Raw genomic sequence first — 18,508 nt, forward strand, 5'->3', positions numbered from 1 at the left:
ATTTCTCTCCATAGAGTTGAAGAAGTTTACATTCTTACTAATGTTGTATAAGAGATAGAGAGTGCCTGTTTCTTACACATTTGCCAATAGGTGTAGTTTCAAGCTTTGAACTTTCACCGTTATGGTAAGTGAGAAATGGTTTCTAGGTGTGGTTTTATTTGCACTTCTCCTATGAGTGAATTTCAACATCTTTTTATATTTTAAGTTCCATTTTATGTTTTTTCCTGTTAATTGTTCATCTGTTTTGTGAATCTTTCAATAAGATTTTAAAAATCTTTTCCTCTCAATTTTCAAAAACTTTTTCTTTATAAGTTAGGGACTTCTTTGAGCTGAATTCTGTCTCCCCAGAATTAATTATTGAAACTCTAACTCCCAATGTGATTATATTTGGAAATGGGGCCTTCATGAGGTAATTAAGTTTAAATGAAGTAATGAGGGTGGGGCCCTAATAGGTAGGATTAGTGTCCTTGCAAGAATAGACAGCAGAGGGCACTCTTGCTCCCCTCACACGCAGCCAGGTGGAGCACAAAGCTGCCAAGTCCAAGAGGGAAGAGAGCCCAGGCCAGGAACTGAATCCTGCTAAGACCTGACCTTGGGCTGTCCAGCTTCCAAGACTGTGAGAAAATTAATTTCTATTAATTTCTGTATGCAATGTCATACAGTTTATGATATTTCATGATGCTGGCCAAAGCAGAATAAGACAGGGACATAATTTTTTTCTGAACTACATTTGCCCATTTTTTTCTAGCTTATCATTTTGACTTTTGATTTTTCTTTTCCATGTAAAAGTTTTGTTTTTGTTTTAATGTAGTCAGTGAAGGAGTGTTATAATAATCTTTTCAGATAATTGTGAATATCATTCTTGGATTCCATACCAAAACCTGACAAATATCCAGTTCTTAAAGGTTAGCAGTTATGTAGAAGCTAAAAAACAGGTCACTAACTTCTCATACTCTGTGACATTAAATCCATTGGTATGGCTGGGGTGGTGGCTCACACCTATAATCCCAGTTACCTGAGAGGCGGAGATAGGAGGATCATAAATTCAAGGCCAGCCTGGCCAACTTAGCGACACCCTGTCTGAAAATAAAATAAAAGGGATGGAGATATAGCTCAGTGGTAGAGTACTTGCCTAGCATTCACATGACCCTGGGTTCAGTCCTCAGTACTGAAAAAAGAAAAAAAAAAATCCATTGATCTATCTTGCACTTTGAGTGATCTTTTACCTTTAGATGATTTTGTGAAAATATATTCATCATTTGGAAAAGTTATGCAGATCTTCCAAATGTTGACAAACTTAAATAACACTCCCAAATCACATTAGTTAATATTATCACCTGTCTTATCAGAAATGTTTCTAGGTATTGGGAAGTGGTCGAGTTCATAGTGGAAGACAGAAGCTTTAACATTTTAAAATTTAGTATCATTAAGAACACTCAACTTTTAAGTGAAGCTAAGTGTATGGGGGCTGGCACGGGGAGATGAAAAATCAGTTTGGGGACCCTTCCTTGATTCTTCTCAGGTTCCAACAAGTTTACCTACCATTGCTCTTGTATCATCAGTACAAATACCAACACAGTGAAAAAGGCAAGTAAGGTTTTCATACAATTATGAAAGTGGTTTCTTAATAATATGAAAGTGCTTTGTGGACCACACTTTGAGTACCACTGCTCTAAAGGTAGCCAGAGTCCTTTAACCAGAGCTCTAACGTAGGGGGCGGAAAACATTTAAATCTACCGAGGTCTTTAGGCATGGATAGAGGTGTTAGAGCCCCTCCCCTCCTTCCCACCGGCACCTAGGCTGGCCCTTTTGTTATTCCTAATCAAGGGTAAGTAGCCACCTGCACTTCTTTTAAAGCAGGGCATTCAACTGCTGAACAAACACAGGAGGGGGTGGAGACTACAGAAAATTAGCGTCAGTGTCAGATATTGCCGCCAGTTGCAGATCAAAGAAAGAAAAGCTATCTCTGAAGTCATCTGGGAAGGAATGGAGGCATTTGCTGCCAGAGAAGCCAAACATACCTCTTCTGTGGAATGGAGCAATTTGTTAGTCGGACATGTCCAAGCCTGGTGAGAGAGAAGTCCAAGAGGTTTGCCTGCAGATTTTCTTCAGGGATCCTGCATCCTCCCTACATACACACACACACACACACACACACACACACACACACAGGCACCCAGGTGTGCTCCTCTTGGTTTGATATGAGCTCATCAAAAGTTTAGGAACTCACTGGGGACACCCTGCTATTCCACACATACAGTCAAGAGAAACCAAGGCAAACAGTGACACTTCCGTGGTTTAACTCTCAAATCATGGAAACTGAACACTCAGGGTAGGGTGGTAGGTGGCAGGGAAACCAGGGAAGTTTAGCCCTGCCATGTGCCCAAACCCTCCTGACCTCCCTGGAGGGCCATTTGGTCACCTGTAACAGAGCCTTTTAACAGGAATCTCTGATCTAGTAATTCTGCTCTTAAGAGCTTATCCCTAAGAGCACCAGACGTGCACAGGATGTATTTCTGAGGATGTTCATCAAGTCTTTATGATCCAGTTGGAGAAAGTCCGGGAGGAGAAGCAGGTGGGCTAGAAGAGGAGACAATAAGGAGTAGGTTAAATAAATGATGATTCAGCTCCAGGATGTTGCTTCCAAACCAGGAGTGGTTTCCAAAACATGGTTTGTAGACCCCCAGAGATCACTGAAACCCTTTCCAGGGGTTTGTAAAGTCAAACTAATCTTGTAACACCACCAAGACATTATTTGAATTTTCACCGTTGGTCTTTGCATGAATGATGCCAGCAACAGAGTAAAATTCTGATGACTTACCACAAATCAGCAGCATCATCAGACTGTACTAATAAGTAGTTCTTTATTTTCAAGCACTCAGAAAAAAAAAAGTTTTAAAATGTTCTTGATGAAACAGTAAAAATATTAATTAAAAAAAAAATCTCGACCATTCAGGACCCATTTAAAACTATTCTATGTGACCAAGTGGAAAACACTTCTGTGATCCCACAACTGGGTCAGCTGCCCTGAGTCAGCTGCCCTGAGGAAAAGCACTGCAGCCATTGAGTTGTGAGCTGCCCTTCACAGAACACCTTTTTCTTTTCTTTCTCTTCTCCATTTTTTTTTTTTTTTCCTACCTAGAGATTGAATCCAGGGGCACTTTACCACTGAGTTACATCCCCAGTTCTTTTTATTTTTAAATTTGAGACAAGTTCTCACTAAACTGCTGATGCTGGCCTCGAACTTGCCACCCTCCTGCCTCAGCCACCAGAGTCGCTAGGATTAAAGGTGTGACAGAACACCATTTCTACCTGATACAAGGACTGACAGCAGGAATAAACGCTGCTTTTGTGGGCCCATAGCACTTTTGCCTTCACAGACTCCATTCTCTATAGAAGATGGAATGTTATATTTTATGACTGCATTGGTATAAAGACAAACATATTAATATTATATTTAAAATATTTTCTTCAATTAAAAAGAAGTAACCTTCATTATCTTCTGATTTTAAAATTCTTTCTAAAGGAGAAGTTGGGCCTGGTTGACAAACTGTGGTTGTTCAGATTTGAGGTGTGTGTCAGGGCTGAATTCTCCACAAGTCACATTTTTATTATGTAATATTAGTATATTTGTCTTTATGCTAACGCTAATGTTTTTTAAATAAAAGGACCTGTGAAGGCAAAATTACTTGCAGCCACAAAAGTCTTCATGCAGTCACAGGTACGTATAAACATTTTCTTGAAAATGAATGAATCTCTCAAATCGAGGAATACCTCTGCGACATTGTTGCCAATAACAAATTTAAGCTTTCCAGCAAAAATTATAATTTGGGGGAACTTACGTCTGTCACTGAGTTTGAAAAAAAACCCTTCAGATGAGAGCAGCAAAGATATTAATGAATGTGGCTTTCCAATCTTGTACAATGAACTGTGTTCATGTTTGGACGTCCTACAAAACTCAGTAAACCTGGGGCTGGGGTTGTGGCTCTGTGGTAGAGCGCTTTCCTGGCATGTGTGAGGCCCTGGGTTCAATCCTTAGCACAGCATATAAATAAATAAATTAAATAAAGGCCCATTGACAACAAAAAAAAAAATGTTTTAAACTCAGTAAACCTATATTTTCCAAATGACCTATGTATGACTTTTACTAAATCATGAATAGTTAAATTGTCCATTCAGGACATAAGAAAGACCAATGATTTTAATGTAACTGGGTTTTAAAAATTCACTGATTGGCTTCACTCTCTAAATTGTGATTAACCTTTAAGAAACTATTTCTGAATTTTGGTGTAGCATTACAGAACACCTGGTGGCCCTTGCAGAACTGAGGATGCCTAAGGAGTGGCTCTGTCCCTCCCCTAGCACCACTTCCCTGGGGAATCCTCACATATCCTTGATGCTTGTCCCCAAGTATCATCATCTCTCCAGCTTCATCTGTTACTGTTCCCTTAACTCATTCCACTCCAATTTCACACTCTCTTGTGCCTTAATGATTTTGGACATACTCCTGCCTCCGGGTCTTTGCGCTTGCTCTTTTCATGCTTGGCACACTCCTTCCCAAGATAACCACATGGTTTGCACCATGAATAGGTTGACATTCCTTCAGGTCTTTGCTGGAATGTTACCTTCTCAGGAAGGCAGTCTCTTAAACCGCACTCCTATTCCACACCCCTTATCTCGCACCCCTGCCTTATTTTTCTCCACAGTTTTTATACTATGTCAATGAAGACGCATCATCTCCTTTTCTATTGCCTTTCTTCTCCCACTAGACTGCAGCTTCAGGAGGGCAGGAATTTTTCCCTGTTCAGTCCACTGCTTCATTTCCAGTATCCAGATTCCCGCTCGGCGCAAAATATGTCCCGAGTGTTTAATTGAATGCATATATTGCACACTGATTTGCAAATCAGTAAAGCTTCAGGATGAGAGGAAGAGTATACCACCGCTGCTATCCCAGCGAAGCCTGAGGGCTGGGTAGAGCCTTCAATTACCTCCACATCCCCAGAAGCGGCACATTAAACTTCACTCCAATCCTGAGAGCTGCTATTCTTATTCAAATTTAGTTCGCAGCAGCCGTGTGGAGAGGTGGCTTCGCTCTTCACATTTTGGAGGAAGGTGAATTCGGGGAAGGCCGCTATTGAAGCACCAAGCATGTGGCACTAATGCATCGAGGGGAAAAACCTAATTTAGGTATAGGTGGTAGCGCTTTGCGCGACCTCTCCTCTTTCTGCTAGTCTACAGTTTTAAAAAATGCGTGTGACGAAGATTAACTGTTTATATGAATAAATCCCAACTTGGAACCAAAAGCTAACGTTGACTGAATTGAAGTAGCTAACTCCTTCCTTGCGAGTAAGCGCGTTTGACTTTGAAGAACCCCAGAGGAGCCGAGAGGCGGGTGCAGGAGTTGATCTTGGAGCAGACAGATTAGGGCTTGGGAATGGCTTGTATCTTAAGGCAGTGGAGGCTTGAGGTCCGGGAAATTTGAATTGACTGGGGAGGAAAAAGTGGTCGCTGATAACAACTGAGTCACCCCTCCCCCGGATTGATGGGAAGATTACTAGGTTGAGGCACCGAAAGGCCTTGGATGAGGGCCAGGCACACAGTAGGCGCTTACTCCAGATGCAGTGGTTGAGATGTGCCCTGGAGAAGCGCCTCTCAGGGGGCCTGATCCTTTCCAAGTCCTTTCTAAGGACTTAGCTCCTGGAGCTCACCGCCTGAACCTTGCTTCCCGCGTGTGGACCGGACGCCTGGGGGCAGAGTCAGCCGCCAGGGTCTGGGTGCAGCAGGGACAGACCCGCTGACGTCCAGGGGGCCGAGCGCTGGACTGGGGTCAAGGCCGGGGCGCGGGGTGGCGCGGGGAGGGGTGGCCGGACGCGCAGGGACGGGATGGGATGTGACGAGCGGCGCGCTGTGCATTGTGGGAATCCCGGGGCCGCGGCGACTGGTTCCAGTTCACTCGGCTGCGGAGCGGGGCGGAGGGGGCGAGCGCGGGGCGCGCGGGCGGGAAGCGAGGAGGCGGGCGAGCGGGCGGGCCAGCGAAGAGTGCGGAGAGAAAAGGCGCGAGCGGCCGAGAGGGCTCAGGCCGGACACCTAGCTGCTGCCGCTGCCGCTGCCGCCGCCGCCGCCACCGAGCCGCCCCGTAAGTGCCGCGCGGGCCCCCTCGCCACGCGCCGGGTCCCCGCTGCTCCGGTCGGGCAGCCGCGCGCCTTCCAGCCGGGGTGCCTGGGAGCGGCCCGGCCTGGCGCGCACCGGGGCGGCGCTGGCTGGGCTCGGCTGCTGGGCTCAGTGCGGCCCACGCCGGGCCTCGCGCTGCCAGTCGCCCGCCCAGGCCCTGCCCGGGCCGCGCGGGAGTCCCTTTGGTTTTGTTAAGAAAGCAAACCCGGAAACCAACTTCTCTTCGAAAGGCATCCTCTGTCTGCTCCTGGGCGCTTTTGTGGGAAGGAGACAGTTGAGGCCCCTCCCCTGGCGACCCTGCCAGGGCTGCGAGCGTGCTGGGCCTGAGGACGCAGGAGGCCTGGTGGCGCTGGCTGGCTGGTCAGCCTGGGCCCGGGCGCCCAGGAGCTGTTGTGCGCGGAGTTGTACTTGGTCAGGCGCCCGCCGGCCTGCGACTTACCCGCCCCGGCACAATAAGTCGGGCCCGAGCCCCAGGGGGCCATGGTGTAGCGGGCTGGCTCGGTATCTGTCTGCTGGGAGGCTGGAGAGGGGGTTGGGGGATACTCGCGGGACTGAAGCCAAGCCTGGGGCGGGGGTAGGAGGCTGTCCAGGGATGCGTTGGAGAGGGGCCACGGGAACCCCCGCTGCTCTAACTCGCCTCGGAATTGGCCTTTTGTTTGCTTTGTGGTTGAGATGTTTTTCTTTCTTTCTTTTTTTTTTTTTTTTTAAAGGTAATTCGGGGAAAACTGTAGATTCCCCGGGTGGAGAAGACCTGCAGGGAGAGACTCTCTGAGGGTGGGGTGGAGAGTGAGTGCGCAAGATGCTGGCTGTATCACCTGACAACAGGTGTGAGAGATGGTGCGCCCCACCCCCACTCCTGCAGGACCACAGATCACTCAAATTGCTGGTCAGGAGATTGCTTGAAATGTTCTTTTAGACAAGATGTTAGGAAGATGTAGCCGAATTTGAAGGCGAACGACTTCTGTACAAACAGCTGAGACATACCTTGAATTCAACAATTACAATTACCATGGAGTCCTTGTAAGATTTTAATGATCCAATAAACAGAGTAGAAGAATAGACAATTAGAGGGGCCCTCTTGCTGACTTCCCTCTTTTCTAACACCTCTGTGGTTTGAGGTTTTTCCCTTGGGGGGATGTGCTTTGTTCCTGGGCTCCTGGCTCCAGGGAGTACTTTCAGTTTTAGGTTTGAGTGGGAGGCTCAAGTGGTAAGTTTGGTAGAACCCACCTTCCACCTACTGCAGGCCACCTTTGCATTCCTGGTCTGCTGTCAGATTCATTAACTCTGAAATGGACTTGTCATGCTCCCAACTGGAATTAAGCCTCATACACAATTTACCAAAGTTGGGCAGCAGCATCATCTCAATTTTGTACAAGACATTCTCTGATAGGAATGACTATGTTTTTAACCTAATTTTTTCCCTTAAAAATGGCAAGAAAACTCAAGATTTAAAATTATCGACCCTTCTAATTTTACAAGGGGAAGTTAGAGTCCTCCTGCCCTCCTGTCTTTTCTTTTGTTTCACTTGTTACTATTGTTAGTGCTCATCCCTAGATGAGGCCTAAGGGGGATGTAAATGGAAATCGTTTGGGTCGGGGCTTAATTTAGGATGAGGCAAGGATAGCTCACATTTTCTTGAATTTTGAAAATTGTCTGGGACTTCATATGTCACATTCTCTAATACACAACTGGGTCACTGGCTTGAGTTTCAACAAATGGGCCAAGCGCAGGGAGTAGCATAGCTCAGTCTGCCATTTCTTCTGGTCCTGGAGACAGTACGACTTCAACCCCCATTGATAGACTTGGAGCACATGTGTTTTGGGACCTGCCTCTAATATCTTCAGAACTAATGCTGCCCAGCTCAAAGATAGTAAAAGCATAAAGTGAAAACTCCTAAATGAAAAACCCAGCTAGCGTCTATATAGTGTTCATCAGAATTGCAATGACTCCAGGGGTTTGGGACAGGCTTTTTAGAACCCCATTCTGGAACACGGACTGGGAAAGGGTAGGAGGACGCAGGGCCTATACCTGTCTTAGAGTCCTCCTCCCATTCTATAGATTTAGAAGGATGCGTGCCCTGCCTTAGTCCCAAAGAATTCTACAGCTAGTTTTCTGCCTGACATGTATCTTGCCGTCTTTCAACAAATCCTTTTCCTACAAATCAGCACTGATTCAGGGAGTTGGGGTACGGTCATAATCAAGAAATGCCCAGGCAGGCTCTGTCCTGGAGAACTGACTTTAGGAGAAGACAGGCAAGTGGCTCTTAGGAGGTCAGTATTAGAGGCCTTAGTAGCCCCCAGGAGGAACAGTTACCTAGCCAAGAGTGAGCCCTTACTGGCGTGCAGAAGTCAAGTAGGAGTTGACTGGGTGAAGGAGAGTAGATAGGGACAAGTGTTTGAGTCCTAGGGAACCACATAAGCAGATCTCAGAAAAAAAGAAGAGCTGTGGGGAACTGCCAGAGGCTTAGTACCACTGAATCCTAGAATCAGGTGAACCTAGCGGGCCAAATCACACAGGATCCTGATCAGAACCAGACTTTATCCCAAATATCAGTAAGGAGCCACTGAAGGGTTCTGAACAGGAGAGAGATGTGGTCAGGTGTTCTTTTATTCTTGTTGGGAACACTTCCTCTGTCAGCAAATGCTGAGTGGCTTCCAGATGCTAAGTCTGACCAAGGTCTCACCCTCTAAAGCTCACATTTTAACTTTATTCTTGATGGCCTTCCCCTGGAGTGGCTATCATCTTAGAGATTGGCACAGCTTTCAAAAGGGAAAGGAGGCAAGTTGCCCTGTGAAGCAGGCAGAGAATGGTGCAGCTCAGGAAGACACTATAGAGTAGGTTTGCAGAGGTGAAATTTCAGTCCTCAACTGCTTCCTGCAAACTGCTTCCTGCTTTCGGTGCTTGACACTTATGTTTGGGTTTTGCTTTTTCCCGCCACTGAAAACTTGACATGTGCTGGTTTTCAAAATGCATGGTTTAGGATTTATTTTCTATCTCAGTTGTCTGCCTCTTCTGTTTGCAGTTTCTCCCATTCACTGAAGGTGGATTGTAGGTTCTTTAATTATCTGGCTTATTTTATGATTTAGGGTTTAATGAATGGAGAGAGATGTTTTTTCCTGATTGGCTGGTGTTACAAGAACAGGTCTCTGTTGCAAGCCAGTCATAGTGCAGCTTGTGAGCCCAGCGCTGAGTGATGGTTGTATAGTATATACACATGCCTCCGGGGACATGGCAGCAGTGCCACTGTTAATCATTTGATGTGGTGGGAGTAAACAGAAGAGAACACTGTAAACAGGATTAGCGTCCTTCCCTTCAGAATCAAGTGTCTGAGGTATTCTTTCATGATTGGAGTTGATGGGAAATTGATAAATGCTCATGGATACTGGGGCATTTATCCAGCTGCAGGGAACAGATGGGATAGTCCCCCCCTCACCAACAGTGATTTCAGCATGAATGGCTCAGATTTCTCCATCCTGAGGGCTAGAGCCAGGGCTCTCTGCTGCAGCTCCCCAGCAGTTGCAATCAATATTTCATTCAAGATCAATATGCATGTGTTCATTACTTAGATAATAGGAAACTTCATGATTGATCATTCCAGTAGTTTCATTAGCGCCCTGATTATTTAAGGACTTTCTCTGCTGTACTTTTAGCAGGAGCCAGTGTCTTCAGGTGTGAGGAAGATAAGTATCGTCCTCTAGTTTGTGTTACTGAGCCTGTCTGGTGGCAAGAGGAGTGGTTGCTGGAGCCTCTGTCTAACTCTGCTCTAGCTGTCAAGGCATTGGAGCTCCCTTGCTGGGAACCCCTAAGGTGGTTCCACAAGCTCCCTGACTTTTTGAGGTTGGGCTCCCACAGCTATTTGACCAAGCGTATATATACATGAATGGTCCCAGAGAAGGTTCCCAACTGGTATCTCACTGACCACAGCTCTGAGTCCTTGGCCTTTGGAAATGCTGCCCTCTCTGTCAAGGAAACCTCATCCACTCTGTGTCAGCTAATGAACTACACAGTTTGGCCAGCATTTGAATGCCTACCAGGTAGCAGGCAGGATGGTGTGTGCTTGGTGAGAGTGGTGAGCAGACTGCATTGGTCCATGTCATCAAGACTTACTTATAAGTAAACAGGCAATGATGATACAGTGTACCTGTGCTAAGGATGGGGCAGTTGGCTTTAGAATTTGTATATAAATTGAATGTAGTGTAGCAATCAGGTTGGAAGGAAGGATTGGAAAGTACATTTGCAGAGTACTTTACATAAAATGGAGAAGAGAGAATATACTAAAGATAAAGAGCAGGCCTAGGGAAATTATAAGACATCTTAAGCTGGGCTTTGGGGCATCAGCAGACATGTCCAGTGGGGAAACTGGGAGTTTTTGGCCTGGGGAGTTCTGGTTGCTGGGCTACCAGACAGAACTGGGCAGGGAATTTGAGCAAGCTGAATATATTGAAGGGTAGAGGTAGGAGTGAAGGTGATTTGTGTGGAATAAAAAGGAGGGCATGGTAGGACCTCCGTGGCACCTTCATTCTTTGCCTCTCATGTCCCTCTTTATAGTAGAGGGCTTCTTGTTCTCAAGTCAGTCCTGTTCACAGAATTCTTACCATTAGCCTTCTAATTTGCCCTGTTGTGTGAGGGTAGACCACATTTTCCTAGGTACTTCTCAGTTGTTGAGGAGCCAGTGATCAGACTGGCTTCTCTTTCAAGCCTGACTCATCTCTCCATACAGCCCCTCTAACAGTTTGTTTTCAGGTAAGCTTTGAGTTTCTACAAACAAGGTTCACTTTTATTGTGATTGATTTGTAATTAGAGAAATTGCAGAGTACATTAGTTTGGTTTTCGTTAGTGTAACAAAATGCCTAAGGTAGGCTACTTCATAAAGAAAGGAGGTTATTTTGACTTATGGTTTGGGAGGTTGAAGGTTAAGGACCCACATCTGGTAGTGGCCTTCTTGCTGGCAGAGTCCTGAGGTGGTGTAGAGCATCACATGGCATGAGACAGGGAGTGCACCTATGTACTTCTCTTCTAGTCTCTTTCCTTCTTCTAATAAAGCTACCAGGATTCAACCATGGGAGTTCTACCTAATGACCTTATCTGACACTAGTCATTTCCCAAAGGCTCCACCTCTTAACACTGAGTTGGATTAGATTCCCATCCTGCCACTACCTCAGAAAGGGGGTTAAATATCAATACATGAAGCCTGGTGGGGCACTCAAACCATGTCCAAATCATATCACTGAGATCCCTTCAGGATCTGCCTCAGGATCTTCATGTCCAAGGTTGATAACAGCCAAAGGTCAGTCAAGCTAATGTACAGTGATGACTGACCACAGGCTATCCCCATCTCAATAACAACTGGGACCCTCAACAGGTTGACTGAGTGAACTGACATTTTTGTTGGTTTGACTCAATAGTATAATTGCATTGTGAGCAACTTCAGTGCTCTACGGAGAGACTGAGTACTTAGGAAGTCACTTTGTCTTTCATGTAGGACTGTCTGTTCCTCAGGCTGTTTGCAGGACATGGGTCAAATAGGGCCCAGCCAGCTTTGACTGGTCGTTCAGACCTTAGTTTCAGAGTCAGATTTCAAACTGGTTTGTCATGTGACTGACACACCCCCTTTTTTTCCTGAGCAAATAGCTAGCTAGAATCTATTTCCTAACCTGTCTTGGAATTAGATGTGGCCACTGGGTATGGTGGCACTTACCTATAATCCCAGCAACTCAGGAGGCTAAGACAGGAGGATCCCAAATTCAAGGCCAGTCTCAGCAACTTAGGGAGCCCCAGTGTCAAAAATAAAAAATAAAAAGGATTGGGAATGTAGCTCAGTGGTAGTGTACCCCTGGGTTCAATCTCCAGTTCCTCAAAAACAAAACAGAAACAGCCATTAAGTGTGACCATGTAACCAGGTTCTAGTTGATGAATCATTGTCAGTAGTGGTATGCCCGCTTTCCAACCTGATCCCTAAAAACTAACTTGTGTTATCCTCCATGGTATTTTCCTTGGGATTAGGCATTGAGATGTCAGAGTCAGAAGATGGGAGAGGTTTGGACTCACAAATCATTAGGTTGGGGAGATGCACCAGCCAATCAAGGAAACCATTTTTTGACTTGTACTAGTTAGAATTCTGTTACTATAATGAAAAACGTGAGGCTAGGTAACTTTACGAAGAAAAGACGCTTATTTAGCTTGGAGCTATAGAGGTTCAAGGGCATGGTGCTGGCATCATCATGGTAGATGGCATCACAGTGGTGGGAACACATGCAAGAGGGGGAAATCATAGTGAGATAAGAAGCCAGAGAGTGGTGCAGGGAAGTACTGGCAATAACCTCCCCCCAGGCCCCACCTCTTAATGGTCCTGCCTCCTTGTAACATCATTGCACTAGAGACCCAACTTTTCAACACATGAACCTCTGCGGAACAAACCACATCCAAACTGCAGCAGGGTTTTTCATGAGTAAGAAATAAATTGTAGGGACTGATCTGTTAAAGCAACCCAGCGATAGCTTCACCCATACATATGTCCAACACCTGCTCTTGGAGAGTGACCTTTTTTCTTCTGATACACACTGTTGTTGTTTTTTTACTACTGAGTACTTACTCAGTGAGGGAACATCAGATCCCTCTCAAGCATACTCTAATTCTCCCACTAAGGCTTTGAGGTCTTCACTATCATCATCTCTACTGGACAGATGAAAACACAGGTCTAGAGGGGTTAAATCACATTTTCAAGGCCACATGGCCATTAAGTGGCAGAGCCATAGAGTTGGGTTGCTTTAACAGGTAAGTCCCGGGGCTGTGATGCCATCTACCATGATGATCATCATGTTCAAGAGTCACTTCCCTCACAACCACTCTCTGTTCCCGCTTTAGTGTTGGGTCAGAGCTACCCCTACCTCCAGAGACCTCTGAAGAGCAGAGTGAACCTGGCACACTCATGGGTTGATCTGGAGACTGCACAGCTGTGAGGTGATTTTTCCAGAGGATATTTTACAAGCCACTGCATGCTGCTGGATGTCATGAGGCTGCAGAGCTTAGTCAGAATCCTTTCATAGCTGGGGGAGCTATGGTTAGAAGTGCAGAAAGAACACAAGGAAGGGGAAGAACAGAATCTTTGTGAGACAACCTCCTAGGCAGGGATAAAGTCTTGAGGCTGCTAATTGAATGGAAGCCTTACTCAAGATGAGATGTGAAGTGTCCTGCTAGCAGGGTGGCACTGGAGGAACCTGGGTCCCAGGGATGAGTCGACTGCAGTAGTTGGCATCCATTCATTTGCAATTCAGTCGAGTTGGGGAGGCAGGCACAAGTGCCAGGATATAAGCTATGGGAAGACATGGGCTGTGACCATGTCTAAGAAACCCCCATGGCAGATAGAGCATGTAAGCATCCATTCAGCAAGTTGACAAGAGGACAAAGCGTGTTCCAGGCAGGAGGAGCATGTTCAAAGATCTGCTTTATGTGCAGCAGGACAGTGTCAGGAAGTCAGAGGTAGCATCTGAGCAGGGCAGGAGTGTGAGGAAGCAGTGCTATAGCTGTACTTGAAGGATGCTGAAGGAGGGCAGGAAGGGAGGTGAGAAACAAGGAGGCTGAGAGGTTCTCCAGATGGGTTGGACAGAACTTGGCCAACACTGTGCTGTGGGACAGGCAGAAAGTATGGGCCAGGGTGACTTCTGCTTGGGTAGCATGGTGCATGATAATACCACTGATGGGTCCAAAAGACAGGGGAATTCAAGGGGTCCAAGTGACTAACAAGTTGGCCCTTGCCATAGGCAGTCATAATGCAACTCTGGGACCCAGCAGCCAGGTGTGCACTGGCCTGGAGACTGGGAATCACATAGAGCCCCTTGGCTGCAGCCAGAGGAGGGAAACACAAGGAGCATCACTCTTAAGGAATAAGTTTGAGTAGAACCTGCCAGGTCCTGGGACTAATGACTTCTCTTTGGAGAACACTGCCACTTCCTGCAGAGGCAGCCCTAGACACAGGTCTGCTGGTATACAGAACTGAATCTGCTACAGTTAGAAAGGGACTGAATAATCATCCCTGACCACAGGCCTCCTCTACTGAAGGAGTGAAGGCATCCAGATTAAATGCTTTTAGTCCAAAGATGTTGGGTTTTTGGTTTGTGAAACACATTTGTAGTAAAACCAGATACTGCCAGGAAACCAGCGACAACTCTCCCTAAGACACAGGCACATGCATACCATTCCTGCTTAGAGTAACCACAGGACCTGTTTACAAGAAATGTCTTAAAACAGTGCATTACCGCAAGAAATGGGATCAATTAATTGTTTCAGAAAAACTTCAACCCAGGGTCTCTGTCTAGCAATATGAGCCCTTAAGATTTGGTGCCCTGATAGGGTACAGTACAGGTCTCTCTCATCATAGGGGCCTGAGCCACCTTAACCCCTACAGCGGGGCCTGGTGGTGCAGCTACCCAGAGTGCCCAGCAATTCTGCTGTCAGCCAGATGACTTGGGATGCTTTCAGGGTCATAGAGATGTTAGGTGTGGACCTGGTCCCCACTGTAATGTTGAGTGTCAGTATAATAAGGACTCCTAGTCCTATGGCCTCCATGGTCATAGAGGCATGACCTGTTGGAACTGGAGGGGTCCACATAATATGGAGCCTAACCTGTTTCTCAGTATCACTGTCCATTTTGTTCAGTGAGTTAAACATAGATGTTCCATAAGGCAGGCATCAAGGAGATTCCAGAACAGGCTGAGGTTCCTCATATTCCCTTTCCCAGCACCCTGAATTGGCCCTTTGAAGCACTTATGATAATCATATAAAGGACTAGGGTTACTTATTATCTCTCTCCCCACCAGCTCAGGAGGGCATAGTTCCTGAAGTGCACGCATGGGTGAATGGAAGGCTTTGAGCAAGCATGTGCTGCTCTAGGGATATAGTCAAGGAAGCCCTCCACCAGCTTGCAACCTGATGGAGATAGGGATGTGCACACTGTTGCTGTGGCCCGAAGCTCATGGAGCCCTAAGGATGGAGTAGCCAGACCCTCGTACTCATCCAAGAACTTGCGGGTGATAGATGGAGGGCCAAGAGCAAACACAAGGGATAAAGGAGGTCGCAGTAAAAGGGAATAGTTACTGCAAAGGCAGAGAAAATGAAGAAGGCCGGTGTCTGGCGGGAACCCCCGGTGACTCACTGTCCAAGTCTGGAATACAAGTGGTACAAGGTGAGGCTAGACAGATATGTCAGGCTTGCATGGTGGACAAAGGTCTTGATTTTATCCTGGGACTTCTGGCATCCCTGGCATGCTTTGGAACTGGGATCAGGGCATATTCTCATATGTGTGTGCAGATTGCCCTGCCAATGGGGTGGAAGGTGGATTGGGATAAGTTGCGCAAATCTTTGAAGGAGATGTTTGTGACCACTTGATTAAAATAGTGATAAGCTGGATGCAGTCACATGAGAGGGTTGAGGAGGGCATCCTGTGGACTGGGGGGACTATCAGGTTGAGATGGGAAAAGAGCAGGGAGGGAAGACCACCTTTCCTCCTCTAAAGATAGCTCCCTCTCCCCAGTGGACCTGACGTGCCCCAAGAGTCTTTTATCCCAACCTGCCTATACACAACACTAACTTCTATACATGGCTCTTGCCTGTCTCTGATCAGTCAGAAGGTAGAGACACTACTTTCATCACCAAACCCAGATATCTGGCTTTACATCTTCATTCTAGTTGCAGGCAACACTCTTCTTTTTACTGCTAATTTATTAGCCCCATCTCAAGTGTATGAAAATGTAATTATTAAGTGTGTAGAACATAACCAAGAAATCCCATTTTCTTTTACATCAAGAGGCATAAAGCAAGGCACTTAAGAGCAGTCACTCTTAGGGTAACAGTTAAATGGAAGTGACCAATAAAATTGATGTCATGGTATAAAATGTGCTAAGCTTAGCCTTTCTCTTCTCGGAGACCAAACTGCTCCAGTGGAGTGTGTAAAATGGGCTTGGAGGGCTCAGCAGCTGCAGGTAGTGGCATCTGCTGGTCAGACCTGTGCCTGTCAGGGAACCAGAGTGTCCCTGGAACGAAGGGCCTGTGATGCAATCCTGATTGGGTGTGCTCTTGCCTTCACAGTGTGCTTACTGATCCGCTTCCAGGCCCACTGCCATGTCGAGCCGTGGTGGGAAGAAGAAGTCCACCAAGACCTCCAGGTCCGCCAAGGCAGGTGTCATCTTCCCAGTGGGGCGGATGCTGCGGTACATCAAGAAAGGCCACCCCAAGTACAGGATTGGAGTGGGGGCACCTGTGTACATGGCTGCTGTCCTGGAATACCTGACAGGTGAGTGTGCTCAAGTCAACCATGGCATCTGGGCTCAGATAAGGCTGTTCTTACAGCTTTCCAAGGACTGATAGGATTTTTTTCTGTTTCTTTTGTTTTGAAGCATTTCAAACCTACAGAAAAGTTACAAAAATAGGATAACAATCATTGTCATCTGGATTTGCCAGTTGTTAGCAGTCTGTCTCATTTGCTTTATCTCTCCCCAGCTCTTTGTGTGTGTGTGTGTGTACTCACAGATGCCTCTGTTATTTATTTTTGGCTGTTATGTAGTCCATTTTGAAAATACTCAGTTGCCCCCATAACATCCTTTATGATTTTGTTTGTTTCTTCTTCCTGATCCAGGGTCCATTTCAGGATTATATATTGCATATGGCATCAGGTTTGGCCACCCTATACTAATCTTAACCAGTTCTCCAGATTATTGTTTTAAATCTTCATTCTTAAATTGGAGTCCATTCTTCCATTCTTGACATTTTGGTAGAGGCCAAGCCAGTTGTTTTGCAGAATGTCCTTCCATCTGGACTGGTCTCATGATTAGAGTCAGGTGTCACTTTGGAGAAGATGAGTCCTTATGTATCACACCTGATGCAGGTTTGTGCTATCACTGGTTGTGTTCAGCTTGCTCATCGAGCTAAGTTGGCACTTCTTCACAACTCATATTACAGTTTTCACCAGTGGCTTTAGCATTCCTTGATGATCTGTCCTGAATCTGTTTTTACTGTGGTAGTATGAAACAACTTTTCCATTTCTCTCATTTCTGTACTTTTTAGGATAGCATTCTTCTGTAAATAAGAACTTTCCTTCTGCCCTTCTCTTCTTTTCAATTTTTGTGTTACCAGTGTTGGATCAGTGTTTAACTTAGTGGGTCATACCCTATTTTTATGTTATTATTCCTTTTAATGTTGAAATTATCTCAAATTTGACCTTCAGTCTGGTTCTTATGTCCTTTTGCTGTAGATTCTTTGGTTTCTGTACATTTTCTTGCTCTCCAACACAATAAGATATTCAGTCTCACCTTGGATTTCCTTGCCCCAGTTGTGAAATCAGCCATCTCTCCAAGGGGTCCTTGGTTCTTTTTTGCAGATATGATCTTATTTGTGGCTCCATAAAAATTACGGGAAGCCAGCTGGACAGGGAGGGATGGAACCCACTTTTAGTAAGGTGAAAACCAGGCCTCAGAAGCCTGAAAGAACTTACCTACAATATAACATTTTAGAAGTTGAGAAGGGCCCCAAATCCTGCTGCCCTATTGTAATGTTTTTATCCCTTATTACTCAATACATGATCAAGTAAGTTGCATAGGTGCCAGGAAGTAGCAGGTCTAATGTTTGCAGGCCCCTCTCCTACAGCCAGAGAGGGAAGATGTAGCAAGACAGTTGGTTCTCCCAAAGTGGCACAGCCAGGCAGTGAAAGAGCTAGACAGCTTCCTGCTTTTCCAGGTCTTAATACAGCAAGGCCAAGGGTTTCTCTGAAGCAAACTCAGTCTTAAGGAAGGTAAAGTTCTTGTGTTCTGTTGAAATCACCTAAGCATGAAAAGCAGTTTTTATGCTCTATTTACAAGATGTTTGCTCATATTTTGGAACTTTTGCTTTTCTACTTGGCAGAGACTCTTACAGGTGGAAGGCTCAATAGCATGAACTAGGCATGATTGTTTTCTCTATATGGATGAGGAAACAGGCAGAGAATTAAGGTGACACACCCAGGAAAGTTATGTATAGCATTGGCAGTCAGCCAAAGAGTCCAGAGGAGGAGTCACTGAATAGAAAACAGAGGACATTCTAGTTCTTGCATAGCAGTTTTTGTGCTGTATGACCAAGATTGAGTCACTTAACCTCTCTGGGTCCTGCTTTCCTTACAACTCAGATGGAGACAACTGTGCCTGCCTCACCATTTCCTGGTTGCTCTCTGCCGTGAGAGCCAAAGGAGCTTTGTTTGAGCACAATGGGAAAGCTTCTGTGCTATGCAAACCCAGCCCATGGTTTTTGGCTTCTGAATGCCATAACAACCTTGCCTTTTGGGTGTTCTCAGACATTATCTTCAGGTTAAGTA

The 18,508-nt window shown here is 45.8% G+C and overlaps 1 protein-coding gene across 5 annotated transcripts in view; it reads left to right on the plus strand.

Moving 5' to 3' along the window:
* Positions 1-5,920: 5,920 nt before the first annotated feature.
* LOC124986554 (core histone macro-H2A.1) overlaps positions 5,921-18,508 on the plus strand; it is a 66,086-nt gene continuing 53,498 nt past the window's right edge. For 3 of the 5 annotated variants that reach the window (XM_047554955.1, XM_047554958.1, XM_047554957.1), the window contains exons 1-2: positions 5,921-6,136; positions 16,255-16,459. In XM_047554955.1, the coding sequence (XP_047410911.1) occupies positions 16,288-16,459 (172 nt within the window). In that variant the 5' untranslated portion in view covers positions 5,921-6,136; positions 16,255-16,287. Of the gene's footprint in view, positions 6,137-13,062; positions 13,132-16,254; positions 16,460-18,508 lie in introns of those variants that run through there. The other 2 variants (XM_047554959.1, XM_047554956.1) reach the window with 2 other exon arrangements.

The sequence above is a fragment of the Sciurus carolinensis genome, chromosome 6 (genome assembly GCF_902686445.1).
Source record: "Sciurus carolinensis chromosome 6, mSciCar1.2, whole genome shotgun sequence".
In the NCBI taxonomy this organism is placed as follows: Eukaryota; Metazoa; Chordata; class Mammalia; order Rodentia; family Sciuridae; genus Sciurus; species Sciurus carolinensis.